General features: G+C 42.0%; 1 protein-coding gene across 2 annotated transcripts in view; it reads right to left on the minus strand.

Moving 5' to 3' along the window:
• Positions 1-18,512, minus strand: part of vta1 (vesicle (multivesicular body) trafficking 1) — a 348,619-nt gene that overhangs the window by 142,480 nt on the left and 187,627 nt on the right. For both annotated transcript variants that reach the window (XM_063055463.1, XM_063055462.1), the window contains one exon: positions 16,365-16,440. In XM_063055463.1, coding sequence (XP_062911533.1) covers positions 16,365-16,440 — 76 coding nt within the window. The remainder of the gene's footprint in view (positions 1-16,364; positions 16,441-18,512) is intronic.

Raw genomic sequence — 18,512 nt, forward strand, 5'->3', positions numbered from 1 at the left:
AACACCCATGATTAGGGAGCTTAAGATAAAGGAACCATTAAGAGACAGTGATTACAATATGATTGAGTTCAAAGAAATTTAATAGAGAGAAAGTAAAGTTTGACATAGCAATATCTCAGTGGAGTAAAGGAAATTCCAGTGGTATCAGACAGGAGTTGGCCAAAGTAAATTGGAAGGAGATACTGGCAGGGATGACAGCAGAGAAGCACTTGCTTGAGTTTCAGGGAACAATGATGAAGGTGCAGGATAGATGTATTACAAACACAAAGAAATACTCAAATAGCAAAATAGTACAACCGTGGCTAACAAGGGAAGTTAAAACTAATGTAAAAGCAAAAGAGAGGGTATATAACAAAGCAAAAATTAGTGGTAAGATAGAGGATTGGGAAGCTTTTAAAACTAAGAAAGAATAAAAGAATCATTAGGAGGCAAAAGATGAGATATGAAAGCAAGCTAGCAAACAATATCAAGGTGGATAGAAAAGCTTTTTCAAGTATATAAAAAATAAAAGAAAGATGAGAGTTGATTTAGGACTGTTAGAAAATGAGGCTGGAGAAATAATAATGGGGGACAAGGAGATGGCAGATGAATTAAATGTGTATTTTGTATCAATCTTCACTGTGCAAGACACTAGCAGTGTGCCAGATGTTGAAGGGTGTGATGGAAGAAAAGTGAATGCAGTTGCTATTACAACGGAGAAGGTGCTCAAAAAGCTGAGCGACCTAAAGGTGCATAAATCACTCGGACTAGATGAGCTGCACCTTAGGTTTCTGAAAGAGGTAGCAGTAGAGATTATGGAGGCACTAGTAATGATCTTTCAAAAAGCATTGGACTCCGGCATGGTTCAGAGGACTGGAAAATTGCAAATGTCACTTCATTTTTTAAGAAAGGAGGAAGGGATCAGAAAGGAAATTATAGACCAGTTAGTCTGAGCTCAGTGGTTGGGAAGATGTTGGAGTCAATTGTTAAGGATGATGTTATGGAGTAGTTGGTTACACAGGACAAGATAAGACATAGTCAGCATGGTTTCCGCAAGAAAAACTTGCCTGATGAACTTGCTGGAATTCCTTGAGGAGACTACAAGTAGGATAGATAAAGGGGATGCAGAGGATGTTGTATATTTGGACTTTCTGAAGGCCTTTGACAAGGTGCCACACATGAGGCTGCTTACCAAGTTAAGAGCCCATGGCATTACAGGGAAGTTACTGGCATGGTTAGAGCATTGGCTGATTGATACGGACTAGATGGGCTGAAGGGCCTGCTTTTGTTCTTACTTTTCTATGATTCTAAATTACTTGATTAGATTTATATAATGAATAAAATACAGAAAGTAAATGAATAAAATAAAAAACAGAAAGATTAATACTTATCAAGCAATTACTAACCCATGCTACACAATGTACTGTTGGACCAAACCGCAAGTGACCAACAGCTTTCTCAGTCTCTCCATCTCTATGTCCTTGTCTCTATCTCCAATTCTGAGCACTAGTCGTGAACCAGCCTAAGAGAAGATTCCCATGTGCACAAAGAAATTGTCTCTTTTATACCCTTCAAAACCCTTCACTCGAATAGTTTCCCAGACAAACATGTTTTTCAGCATTACTACTCTCAAGGTTGTAGGCTGCTACTCACACCTAATTCTCAAAACATTGTTGTTGATTGGTTCATTTGCGCTTTCTCTAAACATTCCCACATCCTACACTAACTCCATTTTGTCTTACTAAATTCCTGTTTGTGTTACATAACTTAGGTATGTAAAAGAGGAATCAAATTTAACTAACATACATCAAAGTTGCTGGTGAACGCAGCAGGCCAAGCAGCATCTATAGGAAGAGGCGCAGTCGACGTTTCAGGCCGAGACCCTTCGTCAGGACCGGCCTGAAACGTCGACTGCGCCTCTTCCTATAGATGCTGCTTGGCCTGCTGCGTTCACCAACAACTTTGATGTATGTTGCTTGAATTTCCAGCATCTGCAGAATTCCTGTTGTTTGCATTTAAAATCAAATTTAACTACTTTCTTACAAACTGTTAACACCCACTTTACTCATTCCCACCAATCTTTGGGTATTGAAGTGCCTCTAAAATTTGTGATAGGCTCTCTCAGCAGATATGTTGTGTTTCTTAGCTTTTGTTCTGGTCTAGTACAGTAGTGAAGTGTTCTGGGGCATGTATAGGGGTGGTCTTGTATAGAAACACATACACAGTTAATTGTGTGGCTGAACTTCACTTTTCAGTACAATACCTTAAGCATCAGAAACTTATTTATCTCGTTGACTAACTTCTCTGGTCTCTCTTACAGCATTTCTTTCAAAAGAAGAGACTCCCCTATTTCAAGGATCAAGGTTCAACTTAATTCACTATATACAGTACATGTATTAGAAATTTGCTGGCTTGAGTTGACGCAAAGTGCAACAAAAACATTAAACAATTATGAAGAATGAGGAAGAAAAAATAAACTTAGAACACAAGACGAGTTAGGAAAATTCAGTCGCTAGGTATACGTGGAGAGGTGGTAAATTGGATTAGACATTGGCTCAATGGAAGAAGCCAAAGAGTGGTAGTAGAGAATTGCTTCTCTGAGTGGAGGCCTGTGACTAGTGGTGTGCCACAGGGATCAGTGCTGGGTCCATTGTTATTTGTCATCTATATCAATGATCTGGATGATAATGTGGTAAATTGGATCAGCAAGTTTGCTGATGATACAAAGATTGGAGGTGTAGTAGACAGTGAGGAAGGTTTTCAGAGCCTGCAGAGGGACTTGGACCAGCTGGAAAAATGGGCTGAAAAATGGCAGATGGAGTTTAATACAGACAGTGTGAGGTATTGCATGTTGGAAGGACAAACCAAGGTAGAACATACAGGGTTAATGGTAAGGCACTGAGGAGTGCAGTGGAACAGAGGGATCTGGGAATACAGATACAAAATTCCCTAAAAGCAGCATCACAGGTAGATAGGGTTGTAAAGAGAGCTTTTGGTACATTGGCCTTTATTAATCAAAGTATTGAGTATAAGAGCTAGAATGTTATGATGAGGTTGTATAAGGCATTGGTGAGGCCGAATCTGGAGTATTGTGTTCAGTTTTGGTCACCAAATTACAGGAAGGATATTAGTAAGGTTGAAAAGAAGGTTTACAAGGATGTTGTCGGGACTTGAGAAACTCAGTTACAGAGAAAGGTTGAATAGATTAGGACTTTATTCCCTGGAGCGTAGAAGAATGAGGGGAGATTTGATAGAGGTATATAAAATTATGATGGGTATAGATAGAGTGAATGCAAGCAGGCTTTTTCCACTGAGGCAAGGGGAGAAAAAAAACCAGAGGACATGGGTTAAGGGTGAGGGGGGAAAAGTTTAAAGGGAACATTAGGGGGGGCTTCTTCACACAGAGTGGTGGGAGTATGGAATGAGCTGCCAGACGAAGTGGTAAATGCGGGTTATTTTTTAACATTTAAGAATAAATTGGACAGATACATGGATGGGAGGTGTATGGAGGGATATGGTCCGTGTGCAGGTCAGTGGGACTAGGCAGAAAATGGTTCGGCACAGCCAAGAAGGGCCAAAAGGCCTGTTTCTGTGCTGTAGTTTCTATGGTATCTATGGTTTCTAAGACCAAAAGACATAGGAGCAGAATTATGCTATTTGGTGCATTGAGTGTTCCATCATTCTATCATTGCTGATTTATTCTCCCTCTCAACCCCATAGAGATATAGAACACTACAGCACAGAAGCAAACCCTTTGGCCCTTCTAGTACATGCCGGACATGCGAACTGTTAATATGCCTAGTCCCATCAACGTGCACCCAGACTATAGTCCGAAATAGCACTCTCATCCATGTACCCACCATATTTCTCTTTAATTGAACCCAAAGCCACCACCTGCACTGGCAGCTGATTCCACAGTCTCAACTTCTGAGTGAAGAAGTTCTCCCTCATGTCCTCCTTAAAACATTTCACCTTTCACCCTTAACCCACATCCTCTAATTGCAGTCCCATCCAACCTCAATGGAAGAAGCTTGTTTGCATTTATCCTATCTATACCCCTCATAATCTTGTGTATTGTACCTCTTTCGAATTCCTCTCAATCTTCTACATTCCAGGGAATAAAGTCCTAATCTGTTTAACTTTTCCCTACAACTCGGGTGCCCAAGTCCTAGCAGCATCCTTGTAAATTTTCTCTGCACTCTGTCAATCTTATTTACATCTTTCCAGTAGGTAGGTGACCAAAACTGCACACGGCACTCCAAATTAGGTGTCTTATGCAACTTCAACATAACATCCCATTTCTTGTACTCCATAAACACGAGAAAATCTGCAGATGCTGGAAATTCAAGCAACACAACAAAATACTGGTGGAACGCAGCAGGCCAGGCAGCACCTATAGGAAGAAGTACAGACGACGTTTCGGGCCAAGACTCTTCGTCAGGACTAACTGAAAGAAGAGGGAGCAAGAGATTTGAAAGTGGGAGGGGGAGGGGGAGATCCGAAATGATAGGAGAAGACAGGAGGGGGAGGGATGGAGCCAAGAGCAGGAAAGTTGATTGGCAGAAGGGATACAAGGCTGGAGAAGAGGGAGGATCATGGCACGGGAGGCCTAGGGAGAAAGAAAGGGGGGAGGAGCATCAGGGGAAGATGGAGAGTAGGCAAGGAGTGATTGTGAGAGGGACAGAGAGGGAAAAAAAGAGGGGGGAATAAAAATAAATAAATAAGGGATGAGGTAAGAAGGGGAGGAGGGGCATTAATGGAAGTTAGAGAAGTTAATGTTCATGCCATTAGGTTGGAGGCTACCCAGATGGAATATAAGGTGTTGTTCCTCCAACCTGAGTGTGGCTTCATCTTGACAGTAGAGGAGGCCATGGATTGACAAATCAGAATGGGAATGGGACATGGAATTAAAATATGTGGCCACTGGGAGATCCTGCTTTCTCTGGTGGACAGAGTGTAGGTGTTCAGCAAAACGGTCTCCCAGTCTGCGTTGCGTCTCACCAATATATAGAAGGCCACACCGGGAGCACCGGACGCAGTATATCACACCAGCAGACTCACAGGTGAAGCGTTGCCTCACCTGGAAGGACTGTCTGGGGCCCTGAATGGTGGTGAGGGAGGAAGTGTAAGGGCAGGTGTAGCACTTGTTCCGCTTACAAGGATAAGTGCTGGGAGGGAAATCGGTGGGGAGGGATGGGGGGGACGAATGGACAAGGGAGTCGTGTAGGGAGCGATCCCTGCGGAAAGCAGTGGGGGGGGGAGAGGGAAAGATGTGCTTGGTGGTGGTATCCCGTTGGAGGTGGCGGAAGTTACGGAGAATTATATGTTGGACCTGGAGGCTGGTGGAGTGGTAGTTGAGGACAAGGAGAACCCTATCCCTAGTGGGGTGGCGGAAGGATGGAGTGAGAGCAGATGTACGTGAAATGGGGGAGATGCGTTTAAGAGCAGAGTTGATAGTGGAGGAAGGGAAGCCCCTTTCTTTAAAAAAGGAACACATCTCCTTTGTCCTGGAATGAAAAGCCTCATCCTGAGAGCAGATGCGGCGGAGACGGAGGAATTGCGGGAAGGGGATGGCATTTTTGCAAGAAACAGGGTGGGAAGAGGAATGGTCCAGATAGCTGTGAGAGTCCGTAGGCTTATAGTAGACATCAGTGGATAAGCTGTCTCCAGAAACAGAGACAGAAAGATCAAGAAAGGAGAGGGAGGTGTCAGAAATGGACTAGGTAAATTTGAGGGCAGGGTGAAAGTTGGAGGCAAAGTTAGTGAAGTTAATGAGCTCAGCATGTGTGCAGGAAGCAGTGCCAATGCAGTCGTTGATGTAGCGAAGGAAAAGTGGGGGATGGATACCAGTATAGGCTTGGAACATGGACTGTTCTTATACTCCATAGGTTATTTTATGAAAGCCAATGTGCCAAAGACTTCCTTTATGACCCTATCTACTCGTGACACCACCTCCAAGGAATTATGGATCCGTATTACCAGATCCCACTGTTCTACTGCACTCACCAGTGCCTTACTGCTCACCGTGTATAAGTCCTACCCTGGTTGGTCCTCCCAAACAGCAACACTTCACACTTGCCTACATTAAATTCCATCTACCATTTATCCAATTGGTCCAGATCTGACTGCAAGCTTTAATAGTCTTCCTCACTTTCCACTATACTCTCAATCTTGGTTTCATCTGCAAATTTGAATTGAATTTATTTAAATCATATAACCATTCCACAATGTGAGAAAATAAAAACCTTTGCGTTATGACTCCTTTGCAATATACAGACATGTGAACTTATAGGTCTAATGGCTTGTAGAAAGAAGCTGTCCCAAAGCCTGTTGGACCTGGCTTTAATCCTGCAGTACCATTTACCAGACGGAAACAGCTGAAACAGTTTATGGTTGGGCTGACTGGTGCCCCCAATGATCTTCCAGGCTTTCTTTATGCACCTGCTGCTGTCAATGCCCTAATAGAGAGAAGTTCACATCTACAGAAGCACTGGGCTGCCCATACCACTTGCTGCATTACCCAACAATCAAGGTTGGTGCAGTTCCCATACCAGGCGGTGATACAGCCAGTCAGGATTCCCTCAACAGTGCCCCTGTAGTAGCTGTGAGGATCTGGGGGCTCATGCTGGACTTCTGAGTTGGAAGAGACACTGTTGTGCTTTTTTTGCCACACAACCGGTGTGTACAGTTCAGGTGAAATCTTCAGTGATGTGTAAACCAGGGAACTTGAAACTACTCACCCTCTCAACTGCAGACCCATTGATGCTGATTGGGGCAAGCTTGTCTCCATTCCTCCTGAAATCCATGATCAGCTCTTTTGTTTTTTTGGACATTGAGGGAGAGGTTGTTATCCTGGCACCACTGTGTCAGGGTGTCAACCTCTCCTCTGTAGACTGTCTCATCACTGCTAGAAATAAGGCTGACCAATGTCATGTCATCTGCAAATTTGATCAGCAGATTGAAGGTGTTGTGGCAGTACAGTCGTGGGTATAAAGTAGTGGTCACCAACCTTTTTAGGCCCAAGATTCCCTACCTCGACCTTAGTGAAAGGCAAGATCTATTTACTAAATCATTTAGCGAAAAAACAGCTCAGATTGCACTTCCAATTTGAGGCCTTTTATTTGGGCTAATTGTATTTGAATTACACAAAATACTTTTGTCAAACTTTCAAATTAATTCAAACAAGAAAACACTGTAACTAGCATATCAAACAAGCCATAGCTATCTTTCTTTAAGAATATTACAATACCTCACACCTTTAATTCTAAGTTTCATTATTTAATTAAAGGAGGAGGAGAAGATGGTGGCACGACGCAGCTTGCGCGGCCACTCTGGTGAATGATATCTGTAATCTGTCAAGTAGGGTGCCGTGCACAATCCTGATCTGATGGAGACGGAGGAACATCTGGAGAAACTTCTGAAATGCCTTTTTCGCTGCCGCTGTTACTGTGTGATCCAGAATCTCTGGAGGGGAAGGCCCTGAATCCTCGGCTTTGCTTGTTGCTCGGTGGCCGGGACGGGGTTGAAGTGCTCGGCAGAGGATGGTGCTCGGTGTCGGAGGGCTGGTCGGAGGCTCGAAGTTTTCGGACGGACTCAAGAGTCGGTTGTGGTTGGGTGCTTCCAATGCATCGACAGTTGTTGGTGCCTGGAGGTTTATGGCAGAGAGAGTTTCTCCCTTCTGCCGCCTGCTATCGGAGACTATCAGGAGTCGATCGGAACTTTGAGACTTTTTTTTTTACCATTCCCATGGTCTACTCTTTATTAAATTATGGTATTGCTTTGCACTGCTGTAACTATGCTATAATTATGTGGTCTTGTCAGTGTTAGTCTTTGGTTTGTCCTGTTTTTTTTTTGTGATATCACTGTGCAGGAACGTTGTATCATTTCTTAATGCATGCATGCATTTCTAAATGACAATAAACGAGGACTGAGTGTCCTCATAATCTAATCTAATCTAATTTTATTTTAACATGAAAAATAAATGAATAAAAATTGACTGTTGCACTCAGTGTGATGACTGGGGCTGAATACTTTCTGCTAGTTCCCTGAAATTTGGTTCATAACTACAGACATCCAGTCAGACAATCTGTGAGGTGTCTGTCAGTAAGACAGCTCCTGTACTTAGATTTAATAATTTTCATCTGTGAAAATGCAATTTCACATAGATAAGTTGACCCGAAGTAGGCACTGACGTTTAGAGCACGTGGTGAGATAAGGAAACTTGTCCCTGCTGACAAGCTCCCAAAAGGCATTGTCCCTTGATCTTGCTTTAAGCTCGATGTCATTTTGCAAATAAATTATTTCTATTTCAGTATCACTTGGCACACCAAATACTTGCTGGAATTTGGCTGCTATCTGTTCTATATCGATTGGCAGAAATGGGTTTGAAATAAATGCAGCAATATCTTTCATGACGTTTAACTCCCCAAATCGCCGATCGAACTCTTTTGCCAGTTTGTCTAGGTAAGCACAGTACTGCTCAGGGCGAAAAGCATTTTTCTCCTTGATGGCCTATAACATTTTTTCCAAGTTGGGAAAGTATGTCAGCTTCCCATGCTTTAAACTTGAAATCCAAACACCGAGCTTGGCCTTAAACGCATTTACTGTGCTTATCATATGCGTTAGGTGTCGGTCTTTTTCCATGAGCTCGTTAAGTATTTTTAATTTTGCCGTTATGTCTGTCAGAAACCCTAAATCCAGTAGCCACGCATCATCTGACAGCTCCTCGTGCTCCTCATTTCTTGTCGACAGAAAAGTCTTCATCTCAGGCAGCAAGTCAACAAATCATTGTGGCACTTTCCTGCGACTCAACCACCGAACATCAGCATGAAGAAGTATGTCTCCGTAAGCGGCATCGAGCTCAGCCAATAACACCTTGAATAAGCGGTGCTGAAGCGCTTTTGCTCGAATCAAGTTTATCGGTTTGACCACCACTGTCATTACATGAGAAAAGTCCACGACCTTCCCAGCCAAGGCCTGCTGATAGATCACACAGTGATAATCCAGGAAGTTGGGAATATCAGGGTCATTACAGCACAGTGCCATAAAACCAACGCGCACACCGCGCATTGCCAGGGCCGCATCAGTAGTAACTGCCACCAGTTTATGAATGGGGATGTCATTTTCACTGACATATTTTTTAAACTTATTGTAAATATCCTCACCTCTCGTTCTCTCCCTTAATTGCAAAAGAGTGAGGAAGTCCTCCTTCGTTGTAAAATCCTGGGAAGCCATTCTGACAAATACAACAAGCTGTCCTGTTTGCATTACATCCAGGGATTCATCGAACTGTAGTGAAGAATATTCACAGAGTGACAAGTCCTTTAACACTTGTCGATCCACATCCTCTGACAGTGACTCCACCCTCCTTGTCACTGTTGAAGGGCCAAACGGTATATTATGTATTGCGGTTGTGATATTGTTTTTGCTTTTAAAGTCATTAAAAACAGTCTCTGCGGTAATGGTCATTGCTTCCTTGAATAAATCACCATCTGTAAAAGGCTTCTTGTGTTTAGCCAAAAGGTGACTTACACGAAATGAAGCTTCAATAGCAGCCTCATTTTGAGCAGCATGTTTTGTGAAAAACAACTGCTGGGCCTTCAACTCCGATTTTAGCTCCTCAACTTTCCTGGCAGGAATTGCGCTCTTTGGGGGCTAGCTGTCTTTAAAGTTCTGGTGGTTGGTGTTGTGGTGCCGCTCCAGATTCCCTCTTTTAGTCAGTGCTTGTGTTTGGTGGCACAACATACATACACACTTGTCTTTCAACAAGGTAAATAGAAATTCCTCTTCCCATTCTGGATGGAATTTGTACGTTTTCGGCTTCTTTCGTGGAGCCTCCGCCATGCTATCAGGATATCACGAGCGAGTGGTGTATACTGATGTTTACGACAACGTGTACTCTTATCTAATCTAATTGGTCACTTTGATGCAGCACAAGCTACGCTGAAAATGCGGTGCATGGCGGGGGAGCTACACACATGCGCACTGGGCAGAAAGAATGGACTACTTTCAGTAGCGAAAGTATTGCTATATTACCATTATCCTAATTAGTATTATTTATTTTTATAATGCTCACATTACAACAGTATTTGTGTACTTATTTTTGATTTTTTTCCGGATTTACTGGGAAAGTCTCAAAGATCGACCGGTCGACCACGATCAACAGGTGGCTGACCATAGAAACCATAGAAACTACAGCACAGAAACAGGCCTTTTGGCCCTTCTTGGCTGTGCCAAACCATTTTCTGCCTAGTCCCACTGACCTGCACACGGACCATAGCCCTCCATACACCTCCCATCCATGTATCTGTCCAATTTATTCTTAAATGTTAAAAAAGAACCCACATTTACCACCTCGTCTGGCAGCTCATTCCATACTCCCACCACTCTCTGTGTGAAGAAGCCCCTCCTAATGTTCCCTTTAAACTTTTCTCCCCTCACCCTTAACCCATGTCCTCTGGTTTTTTTCTCCCCTTGCCTCAGTGGAAAAAGCCTGCTTGCATTCACTCTATCTATACCCATCATAATTTTATATACCTCTATCAAATCTCCCCTCATTCTTCTACGCTCCAGGGAATAAAGTCCTAACCTATTCAACCTTTCTCTGCAACTGTGTTTCTCAAGTCCCGGCAACATCCTTGTAAACCTTCTCTGCACTCTTTCAACCTTATTTATATCCTTCCTGTAATTTGGTGACCAAAACTGAACACAATACTCCAGATTCGGCCTCACCAATGCCTTATACAACCTCATCATAACATTCCAGCTCTTATACTCAATACTTTGATTAATAAAGGCCAATGTACCTAAAGCTCTCTTTACGACCTTATCTACTTGTGACGCCACTTTTAGGGAATTTTGTATCTGTATTCCCAGATCCCTCTGTTCTACTGCACTCCTCAGTGCCTTACCATTAACCCTGTATGTTCTACCTTGGTTTGTCCTTCCAACGTGCAATACCTCACACTTGTCTGTATTAAACTCCATCTGCCATTTTTCAGCCCATTTTTCCAGCTGGTTCAAGTCCCTCTGCAGGCTCTGAAAACCTTCCTCACTGTCTACTACACCTCCAATCTTTGTATCATCAGCAAATTTGCTGATCCAATTTACCATATTAGCACAATCCCACTAGAAGGGATTAGAGGAGGGGACTCAGGACACAACCCTGGGGGGGCACCTGTGTTGAGGGTCAGAGAGGCAGGGGTGAGGGAGCCCATCTGTATCATCTGTCAGCTATCCAGTAGGAAGTCTAGGATCCAGCTGGTCCAATTTACCACATTATCAGCCAGATCGTTGGTATACATGACAAACAATGGACCCAGTTCCACCTGACGCCCAACCACATAAAAAACATAAAAATTTCCAATAAATATTAGCTTAAATTCACTAAAAGAATTACATTATTAAACAAGGTATGAAGATTCAATCTACAGTATGCTGATTGTTTCTGTCAGTTGTAGATTTGTAGGTCAGCCTCTCAAAATAAGCAAAATGCCAAGTTATCTAATTCGGCTGCATTTTTCTTGCAGGAAGCCCTACTTACAAAGCTAACTTCAGTCCCAAATTTCAGTCAAGTACAATCTTATAAAGGTTAGCGCTGTCACACAATGAACTGGAGAAAGCCAACTGTCATAGACTAATGTTGCACAGTGAGCCTCTTACACAGATTTTATCTTAGAAACTATTTCAAAATGAGAAGATTACTGATGCAGGAAAACACAAAATAGGCTTCAGGCAAACAAAACCCAGCATTTATTTTTAGTGCAGTTACTCTAATGAAACCACAATGAAATATTGGAACAGGAGATCATTCAGGCTCTCGCTTTCCTAGTCCCCAGTGAACAAGAAACAGACTTTCATTATGTTCTCACAAACATAGCCATTCACAGCCCAAGAAGTACTTTTCAGGTATAGTCACAGTGATCAGGGCAATAAGAGTCATCGGATCATACGACATGGAAACAGGCCCTTCAGCTCACCGAGTCTGTCATAGAGTCACTCAGCATGGAAACAAACCCTGTGGTCCAATTAGCCCATCCTAAATGTGTTGCTCAGAAAACAAATCCCACATTTACCCCTTTGTCCTCAATCGGCAATGGTAAAGTAGCGGTTATGCCGTAATGCTGTTCCAGCACCAGTGACCCAGGTTAATTTCCCACTGCTCTCTGTAAGGAGTTTGGTGCTCCCGTGTTCTCACACAGTCCAAAGATGCATGGGTTAGTAGGTCAATTGGTTGCATGGATGTGACTGGGCAGTGTGGGCTCATTGGGCCAGAAGGGCCTTTTAGTGCGCTGTATCTCTAAATAAAAAAAACATATCTGTGTATTTATCTGGATGCCATCCAATTTCTGAAAGGGCACTGAAGCCATGAACACTACCTTGCAATTTTTAATTTTTATTTTTGCACTATTATGTATTGCAGCTGTTACGTGCCAACATTTTTTTTGCTGTGAGCCCCTTCCGTTGTTCATTTATATACACACCTTCTTTCTCTCTCTCTCTCTCCTTTTTCTCCCTCTGTCCCTCTGACTATACCCCTTGCCCATCCTCTGGGGTCTTCCCCCCCTCCCCCTTTTCCTTCCGCCTAGACCTCCTGTCCCATGATCCTCTCATATCCCTTTTGCCAATCACCTGTCCAGCTCTTGGCTCCATCCCTCCCCCTCCTGTTTTCTCCCATCATTTTGGATCTCCACCTCCCCCTCCCACTTTCAAATCTCTTACTAGCTCTTCGTTAGTCCTGATGAAGGGTCTCGGCCTGAAACGTCGACTGTACCTCTTCCTAGAGATGCTGCCTGACCTGCTGCGTTCACCAGCAACTTTGATGTGTGTTGCTTGAATTTCCAGCATCTGTAGAATTCCTCGTGTTCACGAGTCTAATCCTTCTCCATGTCCAAAGGATTGTGATAATTAGCAGCACACAGTGCATATTGGATATGTGACTGTCACTTTACATGATCCATACTTGGATTTCTGGAGTATTCCCGTGGTGACCACCTTTCGTTAACCCATACATGGATTTGGGTGTGTTAGGTGCTGACCACTTGTGTTAAGGAATATTTCATGACTGTCACCTTGTGATATCCCTAGGTGAATTTTGAAAGGCTACTCAATGTCTGGAGTCTGCTGTGACTGCTATCTTGTTTTCCCAGCGTGGATCCTCTGGAATTTTCCCTGATCGGCGACTTGTGTCATCTTAGTGTGGATTCACAAGTTTCTTTCCCTCACCAGTCTCAGTGGATTTCTGGAATCATCTGGATTGCCATTTCTGGGACTGTGTTTGAGTAAGATTTAAGAAGAACTGTTCCCAAACCTGACACCGTTTGTGAGCTACAAATGCATAGCACTGTTAAATTTTGTTTAGAGGAGTAGTTTCTTTAATTGACTATATTTTGGGCAGATACTGAAAATATAGTTGTTTAACATTAAAAACTGTGTCTGTGCTCTATTGCTGCTGGCACATAACACAGTGTACTGCTGCTGCAAAGACAACAAATTTCACAACATATGCCGATGATTCTGATTTAAATGTTGCTAATGTGCCCAGCTCGACCTCTATTTCATTCCAAATATGCACCACCCTTTGCATGAAGTTGCCCCTAATAACCCTCTTAAACTTCTCATCTCTGATCTTAAACCTATGCCTCCTGTTTTCAGCTTTCCGAGCCTGGGAAAAAGACAGTGTACTTTCACTCTGCCTATGTCTCCCATGATCTTATATATCACTATCAGAACACCTGACATTCTAAACACTGTTCATCTTCAAAGTTAAGTCTTCAGCCCCTTACTCAATTCCCTGTACACTAACAACCGCGTGGACAGATTCTGTTCCATCTCCACCTATAAACTGTACCACTAAGCTCAAGGAGAGCTTCAATCCTGCAGTTCACACTCTTGAGTGGATGTGTTGCACAATAAAATGCACTGTTAGCTTCACAATCTACACTCAGTACCCAATACATTAGGCATCTTCTGTTGAAATTGGGCTCATATGGTGACATATACTCAGAATTGAGAATACTTTGCTTCCAATTTGTTTTTGTTGGTTCTGAGACAGTTAATGAAGCCAATCAGGGAACCACAAGCTCTTCCATAGATGGGAGCAAGAGGATGTACAGTTAGTGGAGTGGTCCCGATACTTGCATGCTCCTCCTCCACTTTATGTACTTACTGGTCAGAGATTCCAAGGAAGTGCTGGCTATGAAAGACCAGGTTTCAGAAGCAAAGAGATCACTACTGCTTGGTAGCATCAACTTTTGGTCTCAAGCTTCTCGAATTTAGTTCCCCCACAGAAATCCATCTGCCTTTCATTGGAGTAATAAAGTCTTTGAGATACCACAGGGAAAGAGGCCCTTCAACCCAACTGGGCCACGCTGTCTAAGATTTTGATCTAAGCTAGTCCCACATGCCTGTGTTTGGCCCTTACTCATGTAAAACTCAGCAATTCATGTGCCTGTTCAAGTTCTTTTTAAATGCTGTTACTGTACCTGCCTCAGCCACTTCCTCTGGCAGCTCATTCCATATACTAACCACCCTTCTGGGTGAAAAGGTTGCCCCTCAGGTTCTCATTAAATGTCTCTCCTTAAAGCTAGGCCTTTTAAATGTTGATGCCTAATTCTATGTACATTGACCCTATCTATGTTCCTCATTACTTTATCCACCTCTGTGAAGTCACCCCTCATTCTCCAGTGTTCCAATGACCAATGGCTAACCTGCTCAACCTCTCTGTCCCAGCAACATCCTCGTAAGTCTCCAGTGCCTCTTTCTATATTACGGTAGGGTACCAAAATTGAACACAATATCGCCTTTGCTCCATGCTGATACACATGCCATAACTGTCCGACAATTGTTCCACAATCTCAGTGAGGACCAGTTATAAACAAGGCTCCAGCAATATCCTAAATTTCCACCTCTAGAAGTACATAACAAGAATGGTAATCTGGTGCTAACTGTGAAAGGATACTGATGATGGGATAGGAACACCAAGCATTCACATATACAGAAGACACAAAGACATTCTGAAATGCAAAGTTTAAATCACAGGGGGGTTCATGAATTAAGTAAAGAGATAAAACTGTGGTGAACAATTTGGAATGTACATTAATATGAAGTAATCCAGTCTGGATCCAAGAAAAAATAGATGGAAGTAATGGACTATATGTCCAAAATGGTGAACAGACAAAAGCAATGGAGATCCAAAAAAATTTGGGGACCACTGTGCTCTGATTATTAACAAGCACAGAAAATAATCTAATGGCCAACAAAAGACCAGACATTTTATCTCGGACAATAGAATGCTTTAGCTAAATAAGAAAAAGCTCTGGAAGTTGGATTTCTGGGGAATTTAGAAGGTTAAATCAAGTGAGGCAATTAATTTATGCTTTTAAGATGGTAAAGGTAAGTTTTAAGGTAGTAAGGTTGTCAGTCAGTTTCTGTCTATGTATTATTTCTGTTTGCTTATTTCTGTATAGATTTTCATGAGTTCTATTGTATTTCTTTATTTTCCTATGAATTTTCCGAGAATTGGACATCAAGGTAGTGTATAATAACATAAATGTACTTTTATAATAAATTTACTTTGACAGGGAACTGTTAAAATGGGGAAAGAAGAAATATTACATGTGTTTATGATTAGGGAGGAAATGAGCTTAAAAATCAGTACCAAGCCTTTTAAAAGTCGTTAGAAAATATTTCAATATGCAAAAGGTGATAGAAGTTTGGAACACTCCACTGCAAATGGTTATTGACCCCAGGTCAATCATTAATTTAAAAGATCCATAGTGTTAACCAAATGTATTAAGGGTAGAGGCGAGGGGTGGGGGGGTAAGTTAGGTCACATGATCTCACTAAAAGATGAAATAAAAACAATGCTCTAAGTAGTTTTCTCTAGTTAAATTGTTATGACAGTGGCAATTCATTTGTGGCACCTACTAAAAATCTCCTCTACTTTTGACAATCCTCAGAAGGAGCTCCACAGATTTGTTGATGAGGCCTCAGGGGTATTTGGCGTGATTGAATATAGCGATTCCGCTTCAATCTTTCCTCCATAAATTTCCAAAAACAGTCTTGTCCCCATCCTTTCCAAAACCACAGTGATTAATCATTCAGTCAGTTTATCAAGGTCTCTAGGCATTTGCTGTTTGTGAGTTGGCTGTGGTAATTGCCCAGCTAACCATAGTGACTGCAATTTGAAAGTAACTCATTGGCTATCAAATTCTTTGGAATATCCTGAAAGTGAGGCTACATACATGCAACAATACACAAATCACTTTTTAAATATAAATATTAAAAATTAAGTTTCAACTTTCCTTAATAAGCATGGCACATTGCAACATTAACAGAAATGCAAAATTCAGATGTGATCCTGGTTAAATAGTCTGCATACTTACCTCTTCAGTGAGCTCCCCAAACACGGTAAGGACATCGTATAACAGACTGGCAGTGTAGAACGATTTGATCATGTTTCTGTGGAAAACAAAGTACTATTTCAAATCATGCCAGTCAAAGGCAGGATTAAACATCGATTGACACCATGTAATGGGTATAACCCATCTATGTACAAACCCTCATTGTTATTATGCTACTAATAATATCAAAGTTAAGTCCTCTTTTGCACATTGGTCGATAGTCTGTGTGTTGTTTTTCATTGCTTCTGTATTTCTTTGTTCTACTCTGAATGCCTGAAGGAAAATGAACCTCAGGGCAGTATATGGTGGCATACTTTGAACCATATCCAATTTTAAGGCGAGGCCGCTACAGTAAAGTTTTTTCAATATGCTCTTACAGAGTTTACAGAGAATTATGCGAAAAAACTAAAAATATCTAGAGAGCAGCACGTTCTGTGGGTGAAAATGTCTTAGTAATGAGAGTGGTCAGAGGAGAAAAGCCAGATTAGCTCAAGCTGACAAGAAGGCGACAGTAACTCAAAATAACCACGTGTTACAACAGTACTGTGCAAAAGAGTATCTCTGAATGCACAACACGTTGAACCTTAAAGTGGATGGGCTACAGTGACAAAAGAGGACATACATACACTCATTGGCCATTGAGTGTAAGGTGTAAGGTACACATAAAGACTTAAAAGGATGCAGGTTACTTCCCTGTTAATATACTGTCAAACCAGGAGAACAAGATTTGACTATAGGACAGCAAATCTAACTCAAGCATTCAAGCTGGTCAGTGTTCAGTCCATCAAATGTTAAAATTCTCAATATTTTGGCTCCCTTTTAGTTGTTCCCTTTATTTAACTTCTCTATGATTAGTGAAGTCCTATAGTCTGAACAGTACCAAGGTACAGCGAAAAACTTCTCTTAGATACTGGTCATACTGTTCATCTGAATCAAATTATTACACATTGCACTGAAACAGAACAAGGTAAAACAATAACAATGGAGAATAAAGTGTAAAAAGGTGAAAAAGTACAGTGCAGGTAAATGATGAAGTGTAAGATCATAACGAGCCAGATTGTGAGGTCGTGAGGTCAAGAGCCCATCTTGTTGTACCACAGGTCCATTCAAGAGTCTGATAACAGTGGCTCCGGGTTAGCTTCTTCCACCAAGCCATCAGACGGATTAATTCATGCTGATATAATTGTATTTTTATGTTATATTGACTGTCCTGTTGTACATACTATTATGTTACTACAAATTGCACATTGCACATTTAGACTGAGACGTAACATAAATATTTTTTACTCCTCATGTATACGAAGGTTGTAAGTAATAAAGTCAATTCAATTCAGTAAGAAGCTTTGTTGGGCCTGGTGGTATGTGCTTTCAGGCTTTTGTATCTTCTGCCTAATGGGAAAGTGGAGAATTCAGAATATTTGGGGTGGTTGGGGCTTTTGATTATGATGGCTGATTTACTGAGGCAGCAAGAGTCCATGGAGGGGAGGCTGGTTCCTGTGATCTGATGAGCTGTGTCCAGAAGACCCTGCACTTTCTTGCAGACACATGCAGAGCAGTTGCTTTTATGCATCCAGAAAGAATGCATTCTTTGGACCATCGATAAAAATTTAATGAAGACAGCATCAGAGGTCAGGATTGAACCCAGGTCCATGGGGTTATGAGGCAGCAACCCAAACATGTCTACAGTAAGGCAGTGTACAAGTCTGAAACCCAAAACACATATTATAAAAACAGAAATCTTGCGACTACTCTACATTTTTAAAATAAATATATATAGATGGCCCGTTTTCCAAATATTCGCTTTACGACACCTCGCTGTTATGAAAGACCTACATTAGTTACCTGCTTTCGCTAACAGGTGTTTTCACTGTTACGAAAAAAGGCAGCGCGCGCCCAAACAGCCAAGCTCCTCCCCCAGAACTGCATTCTAGCCGCCATTGCTTAAACACGTGCTTTATCTCGATTTATTTTGTGCATCTGTTAGCAAGATGAGTTCTAAGGTATCGGAAAAGCCTAAAAGAGCTCGTAAGGGTGTTACACTTAGTGTAAAACTAGACATAATTAAGCGTTTCGATCATGGTGAACGAAGTAAGGACATTGTCCACGTGTTGAACTTGCCTGCATCCACCA

This window comes from Mobula hypostoma, chromosome 8, assembly GCF_963921235.1.
Source record: "Mobula hypostoma chromosome 8, sMobHyp1.1, whole genome shotgun sequence".
In the NCBI taxonomy this organism is placed as follows: Eukaryota; Metazoa; Chordata; class Chondrichthyes; order Myliobatiformes; family Myliobatidae; genus Mobula; species Mobula hypostoma.